This window comes from Tyto alba, unplaced genomic scaffold (genome assembly GCF_018691265.1).
Source record: "Tyto alba isolate M040663 unplaced genomic scaffold, T.alba_DEE_v4.0 Super-Scaffold_5, whole genome shotgun sequence".
Classification (NCBI taxonomy): Eukaryota; Metazoa; Chordata; class Aves; order Strigiformes; family Tytonidae; genus Tyto; species Tyto alba.
This window is the reverse complement of record NW_024881326.1, coordinates 14,303,000-14,311,791: the sequence shown is the minus strand read 5'-3', so window position 1 is coordinate 14,311,791 and position 8,792 is coordinate 14,303,000. Positions and strand designations below refer to the sequence as shown.

Here is an 8,792-nt window from a genome sequence, read left to right as displayed (position 1 = left end):
ACGCAGGTGGCAGTGGAACGCTGTCATGTGGCACTGACGTCTTGGTGAGGAGGAAGGTCGTGCTCCCTGGCCAGCTCCCGTCACATCCCAGAGGCTGTGGGTGAGATCCCTGCTGCTGGCGGGCACTTGGGAGCGTCCCGTCCCCTCCGGAGGCTGGGGATGCTGGTGAGAGTCACCCTGGGTGCCAGGTGACCGTCCTGCTGCAGAGCACTGCTGTCCTTTAGAGAAAACATCCTCCTTCCTCTTTCAGATATAGTGGTGGAGTCAGTGACCTCACCACAGGACAGATACTGAGAAGCAGGCTGAGGGTGGTGGGGACCTGCAAGGACTCGCTCCTGCCAGCTGATCTCCTCCACAGCTGCTTGTGCACAATGCTGCCTTCCAGTTTCACCTGGCCCTGTGGCTTCCCAGTGCCCCAAAGCTGGGACCAGGGACCACGGGTCTGCACCTGCTTATGGCTTCAAGCTGTAAGAGGAATGAGAGCCTGGTGACACTTCATGTGCCGCTGTGACCAGGGCTGCCTGCAGCTGTGACAGTGGCCCGTTGCGGGCAGCACACACCGAGGCAGCCCAAAAGCAGGCTCTGCAGCACACCCTGTCCCCAGGGCCCCAGGACAGCTGGGCTGGGGGGATCCAGCTGCAGAACATCTGTTGGCATCTGCACCCTCTCCCCAGCAGCCTGGGCAAGCGGGGCTGCAGAAAGCAGCACAGGACTTTGCAAAGCAGGGGAGATGTTGGGAGTGCTGGAGAGCCGGTGGCAGGTCCCAGCCTGGCTGGAGCCCCACCAGAGAGGAAGAAAGTGTCATGAATAACACGCCCGACCTCACTAACTAGGCTAGAAATAGCTGCCAGGGGAGTTTTGTTGAGTCACGCAGGAGTGGCTGTGGCAGTGAGTGATAATGCAAAGCAGTGGTGGCACAGCCCTATGAACGGGAGGGACAGACGGGCTGATGTCCCTGAGGTGACACATGGGGACAAGCCACTGCCACCAACCTCCTGTCCCATCCCAAAGCCACAGAGCAAATGCCACTAAAAGCACGTAAAAGGCAACTCAGCTGTGGGGTGCCAGGCTATGGTAAGAGGACAGCGGTTTATGAGATCAACCCCATTTGGGAATGCATATTGCAGCAATATCAGCAAAAAATAAAAGAAACGATACTTTCAGCAGCCGTTCTGCTGCTGCCTGTGCACAGCAGTGGGCTCACCTGAGCTCTTCGGTCAGGTGAAACCTGGGGCAGAAGCTCCTGGGCAGAGGGAGGAAAACAGCATTCTCTGCTACAACGGTTTCAGGCCTTGCAGCAGCCTAAAGCACATTATCTTGCAGTGTCTTATAACAGAGTTGGGGAGATTTAGGCTAAGCTATGCTCCGTCTAAACCCAGAGGATGAGGAGCGCTCCCCCTGCTCTGCCAGGCAGGGGCAGCTCAAGGAGCAGTATCTGCCAGCCAGCAACCAGGAAATTCTTCAGTTCTTGAAGCAGATGAAACTCTGGCTCTTGTCTCCACGTAAAGAAAGGGAAAACAGAAAAAAATAAGCGCGCCCTAACTCAAGTTAGTTGCAGACAAGGTAATTTCCACATGAGTTAGCAGAACAGTTAGTTGGAAATTTTTGATAAAATCTATTTTTCTTTGAAAATGCAGATCCAGTGAAATGTGAAGGCTTTCCACTGGAAAGAATGAGTTTTGCTCGATTTCTCAACTAGTTCTCTAGAAAATTTGTAAATTGCCACAATATTTTAATCACCACTGCTATTTTTTTCAGACCAAAATTTATACTCCTACTGCCTTATAGCTTGACATGAAAATGCAACATTTTTGGCATTGTCAGTTTATTTGTTTGAACTTCAATATTCAACAGACCTTTCACCCTTATTTTGGACCAAGGAAAAGCTTGAGATGCCGAGACATCCCTGGGATAGGAAAACCATTTCCCGTAAACTGTGGGCAGCTGAGGCTGAGGAGCAATGCGGAACACAGGACATACCCCTCCTGTTAACACCGGTCAGTACCACAGCCGGGTTTCTCTTGACCTCGTGGGTAACTCGTGTGGGTTTCTGCTGACAGGAACACAGTTTGCAGGGCAGGGTCCAGTCACCCTGGGCACACCTCGCTGTCCCCCGTGCCAGCATGAGCCCCGGGCGCTCGCCCCATGCCCAGCTCCTGGCCAAGAGGAAAGCACGCTGCTTTTCCTGTCGCTGGCAGACGGGGACATTGCACCCAGCACTGACGTGGATTCAGTTCTTGCAGTGCCTGTGAGACCACAACCTGGAACCCTGTTTTTCTTTGAATCGGAAAAGCACACAGACATCAATAAAGTTAATAACCCAACATGCCATTTCCCTGGCTCAGTTTCTGTACCTTCACAACCCTTCTTTGGCCTCGGAGGTTCTCCAGGCTTTCTTGCCTTTTTTAACACTTACCACCCCTCCACAGGATCTGTCAGCCTCCCTGTCCCTTAGCAAGACTAGCATTTCTCTTCCATCCTTGTTACGTTAAACTTTGTGTCTTTGGGAGCCTTCCCTGCAGGGTAAAACCAGTGCCAGGATCCTTCCTCCTATTTTTAGTACATGCTTTAGCAGATGCTCTAATCCTCAGACAGAACTTCGGGCATCAGCAGCTCGCTGTCCCCAAGTGCCACCGTCCCCTCATGGGTCAACCACCAGCTGCTGCTGCTGCTGGTCCGTGGGGACATGACACGGCCTGCGTCAAAAGCACTGGATAAACACTGCCTGGGAGCGCTCGGGAAGCCCAGGGCAGCGCCTGAGCGCCCGGCAGTACATGGTGTCCCCGAGCACCCGGTGTCCCCGCCGGGCACTCAGCTCTGTGCGGCTGCAGGGCCCCAGCCCTCCGCAAGCATTAATGTGAGGAGGATGCTGGCGGGAGCTGGTGAAGCAGCACACAGGGCAGGATATCTTATGCGACATGCATGGAAAGTACAGGCTGGGAGGGGGGGTTAAATGAGGAAGAGAAGCCACACAAAATGTACTAGAAACAGCTATTGAAGGCAACGGCAGCACTTTGGGCTCCTGCCAGGCAGCCTTGAAGAGTGTCCCTGTAACGTCACCAAGCGCCTGGGCAGGGGAAGGAGGCTGGCACAGCTTTAGGGACGGGCTGAAGCCGGGCTGAGCTCACCCACCTGCTATCACAGAGCTTCGCGGGCACACAGCAAAGCACGTCCCTGCCTCAGGGAGCTCGGGTGCCACCTGAGGAGAAGGGACCCTGCTGAAGAGAAGGGCAGAAGAGACCAAGGGGCACACGGCATTTCCTGGCACACTGTGCTTCGTGCCCAGAGCCCAGCTGGCTGTGTCTCCCCAGGGACATTGGCTGGGGCTCACGCTGGAGCAGGGGATGGAGACGGGGAGCACCAGGATGGGAGAGGGTGGTGGTGGGGGGCGTGACTGGCACGCACCAGGACTTTGGCAAAAGAGAGGGACACAGGAGCAGGAGCAAAAAGAGGAAAGGTGGGTGTGGGAGCAGAAGATTCAGCAAACAGCCACCCTCAAGCAGGAGGCTGGGTTTTCACCAGTGGCACGGGCTGCCTGCTCGTCCCAGGGGTCCCTGCAGGGTGGTGACACACAGTGACAGGCTCCCCCGCGATGCCCCCGGCACTGGCATGGCCAGCCGCTCGCTGTGACAAGGCACAGAGCGCCAGATCAAAGGGAAACTGAGGCGGGGATGGAAATGTGGGGCCATCAAAGGCACTGGGGGTCCCTCAGGAGCTGGATGCCCATCAAAGGCCAGGAAACTGCAGTCCCAGAAGCAATGCAGGCAGCATGGGGAAGACATATGTTTTACAGCAAAAATGCCCTTTGCTTCACACTAAAACCACGATAAGCTTGAAAGGAAAAAAAAAAAAAAGAAGTTAAGTAATTGGGATTTTAAGTGACTTCCAAGCCCTTTTGCTCTCACAACCTCTAACCCAACAGGTATGTGGACAAGTAGGTGGCCTGGGCCAGTTGGGGACTTTCAAGATTGAACCAAAGAGATGTGAAACATAAAAGGTTTCATTACAACCTTATTTTTGTCCTTCCTCAGAGCTGCCCCCAGCCCTTTAGGTGCTCATCAGGCACCTGGCTGCTAGTGGGGCCAGGGGGGAGCGGGCTGGGTGTGCAGCATTACTCTGCCCTGGGAAGCTGGACACGTCACACCCGGGACAGCCGGCCAGCCGTTGTGTGCTTACCGGGAGCATCATGCCCACCGCTGCCATCCCGCACCACCCACGCCGCTCGCTGTCCCGCTCGCTGTCCCGCTTAGCGCCTTCTCCCTAGCTGGGGGCCCAGCCCCCCCCATATTAACCGCTGGCTGCCCGTGGACCACGGCTCTGTCAGGCACCTGGGCAGCATCGCTCCTTCCTGCTGCTTGCCTGCCCCTGTGATGGAGACTGAGCTGCCCCTGCCACTGCCGACTTGGGAGTCCAGGAACTGTGAGGGGAATGTCCTGCACCCACTTCAAAGCACCCATGACCCAGCATCAGCCAGGGACAGCAAGAGAGTGAACTTTTTTTTTTTTTTTTTTTCTCTCTCTTTCTTGCTATCTCAATGGGTGAGGACAGGGCAGATTTCTTGCACCTGCAGCAGTGCCTGAGGTCATTTTAAGCCCTGCCAACTTCACAGGATCCTTCAGATGACAGCTTGGCAGGAAAAGGCAGATGAGAGGCATGTAGGATCCTGCAGAGACCCCCTGCCCACCCCAGTGCTACGACCCACCACTGGAGCTTCCCCTCCAGCACAGCTTCCAACAGGCACCGTTCCTTACCACTGCCAGCTCCTTGCAGGGCTGGGCTGGGCTGGGGAATGTCTCTGGGAGCAGGAGCAGGTATTTAACCGAGCTACTAAAAAGGCAGATAGTGACTGCTGGGAAAGCTGTGAAACACTCAGGTGGCACCAATGAAGACAATTCCCTTTCCCCAAGCAGAGCATGATGGGGTTGGGGGCGTAGATCAATCCAGCCAGCCCAGGCCTTGGTTTCTTGTCCTGGGTGATGAGAATGTATGTTAGCAGGGCAGAAAACCTGCCCACAATTCTTATGAAGCATTTAACTTCTTGCAGGGATCAGAGCAGATGAGGGCACCTTCCTTCTTGAGAAGGAGAGGTAGCCCAGAGACCACCTCTGACCTGCACCAACCACATTCCCTTTATTGGGTTTGCAAAACACACAGAATACTGGTGAGCGGAGGAGACCTAAAACATAGTAATATTATTAATAATTAGAGTTCTGACCAATTGCTACAGTTCTTGCTCCCAGGGCTGGGCTACACTTTGGTGATGTTGTCTGCTGGTTTTGCCTCGGCTGGCTCCTCTCTTTTAGGATGGTGGGGGAAGACCCCCACCTTGTTGCTGTGCAGTTCCTCACACCCTGGTGACTTCTGCCCTTTCTTCAGAAGGCAGCAAGCCCCAGAGCTGAGAAAGAAAAGGCTCATCACGACCACAAGCAGAGCCAGAGAGCTAGTGCCTTTGGGGTGTGGACAAAGCCACCGAGGACTGCTGGTTATCTTGGCTGAGAAGTTCCTGCTCTCATCCTGGTAGGTGCAGAAGGCTTCATCCACGTCCTGCACACCCACACCAGCCGCCTGCAGCGTGTCCAGCCAGGCCAGTGAGCAACAGCTGAAGGGGTTTCCAGCGATGGACACGTCCTTCAGGCTGTGGGACCAGCTTGTGAGCACCGGCTTTTCCAACAGCAGCAGGTTGTTATTGCGAACGTTCAGGCTTTCCAGAGAGGAGCAGAAAAGACCAGTGGGCAAAAAGCTCAAATAATTGCCTGAGAGGTCCAAAACTTTGAGTGTGTCCAGGCAGGGAAGCTGTGCCTTGCTGTTGTCCATCTGGTTGTCCCTCAGAGAGAGTTTCTGCAGGGAGAACTCCAACCCGCCCAGGGCATCCTTAGGCATGAATAAATCCTTGTTCCCCGACAGATCTAGGGAGATCAGAGAGGTCTGGTTGAAGGCATAGGGGTGCAGCCTGGTAATGTTGTTCTTGCAAAGACTCAGGTGCTTCAAGTGAGGCACATTGTAGAAGGGGGTGCAGGTGCCTCCGGCAGCTGGCACATGAGAGTCCCCTCCTGAATTCCCTCCCCAATTTCTCCCCTGGCTCTTGCAAGGCTGGAGGCTGTTGGAGCCCAGATCGATTGTTTCCAGCTGAGGCAGAGAATCAAAAAACCAGTGTGGCAGCACGTGGAAGGCATTGCTGTGGAGGTCCAGGGAGCGCACAGAGAGGGTGGTGTGCTCTGGTGAGCGGTTGCTGAGCTCCGTGCCGCCGGCGAGTGACTCCCCAGCTACCTCCTGGAGACAGTTCATAGCCAGGCTGAGGCTGTGCAGGGAGCCCAGGCTGTGGAAGAAGGTAAATGGGAACAGCTGCAGCCGGTTATTGCTGAGATCCAAGTCAGCTACACGTGTCAGACCAGCCGTGGCATGCAAGGTCCCATTAAAGCTCGCCATCTCTTCGTAGCGCAGTACAAACTCTCCCAGATGGTGTGAGCCTGGGAGCAGAGAAGCAATAAGGTTGTTGGAGAGGTTTAAGTGTGTGAGATAATGGGCTTTGGGGAGCTCTGGAAAATAGAGGAGTCTGTTATGGCTCAAGTCGAGCACTTGAAGCAGGTAGGGCTCCTCTCCCTCCTCTGAGACAAAGAGCTCCAGGGCGTTGTGGCTGAGATTTAAAACTCGCAGCTGCACGAGGCTGAAGCCAGAGATACAGTGGAGGGAATTCAAAGCCAAGTTCACCACCTCCAGCTCTTCCAGAGCCTCAAAAGCTCCATCCTCGATTTCCATGATGTAGTTGTTGCTGAGATCGAGCTCACGCAGCCGTGGTGTGCTCCAGAAGATCCCCACCAGCAGCCTGGTCATCTTGTTCCCAGAGAGGTCCAGCACCCTCAGCCTGGTGAGGTTGCTGATGTACCAGCCTGCCATGTGGCTCTCCAAGTTATTTGCTGACAGGTCCAGGACCTCTATATTCCTGAGCAGACGAAAGGCTTGCCCGTTAGCGAGGTAATTGTGGTCCAGGTGGTTTGATCCCAGGAGCAGAGAGCGGAGCTGGGGTAGCTGAGCCAGGGTCGTGGCTGACACGGCTTCCAGCTGGTTGAAGCACACATCCAGGTACTCAAGCTGCCCAAACCCTGGCATGTGGCTGCCCGACAGGTTTTGAATTAAGTTGTTGGAGAGCTCAAGGTACTTAATTCCTTGGCCAAGCTCCTTTGGAAACTTGCGCAGGCCAACTCCTTTGCAAGACACCTTCGTGGGGCTCTACAGGAGACAGGAAAAGCAGTCAGCATAAGAGTCTACAAACCACAGCTCTGGCCAAGCCATCTGCTGTCCAACATGGACATAAGCAACATGGAAAAGAGCACTGCTCCCTCTTCTCAAGCCTGGGATGGGAAGGGGCCAGACCACCTAAGCTGCTGCTCAGAGACAAGAAGCTTGTCCCCATGCTTAAGCTTGGATTTACAAGACACTGCTGAGTTATTTCTGATGGTGCAAGGAGAATGCTCAGTCTCTTGCCCCACAGTCCATTCTCCCATATGTCCCAGAAAGCAAGATGGGCAAAAAAGTAGCATAAGCACTGAAGATGCAGAAGGCTGGTAGGGCAAACCCAGCATCTGGAGAGCGCTGAGACTGTCCAGGGACTGGTCCAGAGCATCCCTGTCATGCCTGGGCAGAGGAAGGGCACCATCCCGGCGGGATTCACCTTCCCTTTACCTCCAAACTGTTTTCCCCCACCAGTTTGGGGTCGGGAGCCTGAATGTGGAGCAGCTGGTGTCTGTCCACCCCCACCAGCACGAACGTGGAACATGGAGGGGTGGACAGACACCAGCTGCTTCATGTCCACGCTCCTGACTGCATTTCTAGCATCTACAGCAGCTGTCTTGCATCCCCGTGAGACCCTGTGCTCCATCCTGCCTCTGCGCAAACATCTCAGGCTGACACCCCCGTGCCCGTGGCAGGGACTGCTGAAGGGTGTCACCAGCATGGCAGGGACATGGCAGCAGCTGGGTGCTGGAGACTGGCTAGCGGGAGACCATCCTGGAGACAGGAGAGCAGAGAGGAGATCAAAGTTGGGAATATTAAAGAGATGGAGGTTGGAGGGAGGTGAGAGCCGTGAGGAGATGGACCCTGCGCTGTGCAGAGATGCTTGCAGCCCTGCTTGGACTCAGTGATGCTGCCGGGACCATCCCAGCGCAGGGGCTCCTCGGAAAGCAGCCTTACCTGCTGGCACAGTGTGGACCTGGGCCTCACCTCCCCGCTAGACTGGGCTCTGAGAACAAATGGGAGCAGCCAGAGCAGCAAGCATCCTCTTTCAGCCAGGCGGTGTTCAAACAAGAGCATGTTGGACTGCAGGTGCTGCCGGCCCCGTCCCGCTCCTCCAGTGCTCTCTGGCAAGCTGGGCAGGAGCTGGGCTCTGTATAAATAGGCTTCAGGATGGGATGGAGGAAGGAGATAACGCATGTGGGTGTTTGTAGCTACGGAAGTGGGAAAAGAAAGACATAAGACTGCAGAGGGGGAAAAACAGTGTAGAAAGCCACAAGGAAGGGAAAGAGAAACGGCAGGACAGGGAGGAGGCAGGGCTGCACCAGTGCTCAGGTGATCAGCTGGACAGACCGCTGAAATCCTATTTCCAGGAGGCAGAGGTGGCACTGGAAAAGGTGAGAAATTTTGGGGGAGTTCCCCTGCGTGGACCTGCTCTTCCTCCAGCTTCCCCTGCCCCGTGCCAGGGGTGAGCTGTGCATGGTGCCAGCTCCCCTGGGGCAGCTGGTGCCGGGGTCACCAGGAGCAGCTGGTGAGGGCTCCCCAGCTGTCCTGAGCTGGGGACC

The 8,792-nt window shown here is 55.3% G+C and overlaps 1 protein-coding gene across 1 annotated transcript; it reads right to left on the bottom strand.

Moving 5' to 3' along the window:
- Nucleotides 1–5,111: 5,111 nt before the first annotated feature.
- Nucleotides 5,112–8,307, bottom strand: LOC104362363 (transforming growth factor beta activator LRRC32). Its single transcript, XM_033001505.2, has 2 exons — nt 8,188–8,307; nt 5,112–7,227 (listed from the first exon to the last, which is right to left on the bottom strand). Exons 1-2 carry the CDS (start codon nt 8,305–8,307, stop codon nt 5,248–5,250), a joined length of 2,100 nt encoding a protein of 699 aa, XP_032857396.2. The 3' UTR covers nt 5,112–5,247.
- Nucleotides 8,308–8,792: the final 485 nt, after the last annotated feature.

Excerpts from the sequence above, each read along its gene's own strand:
- LOC104362363 (XM_033001505.2), bottom strand. The coding sequence starts at position 8,307 with ATGCTCTTGTTTGAACACCGCCTGGCTGAAAGAGGATGCTTGCTGCTC. Across the intron at positions 7,228-8,187 it reads GGTCCACACTGTGCCAGCAG|AGCCCCACGAAGGTGTCTTG; the intron begins GTAAGGCTGCTT and ends TGTCTCCTGTAG.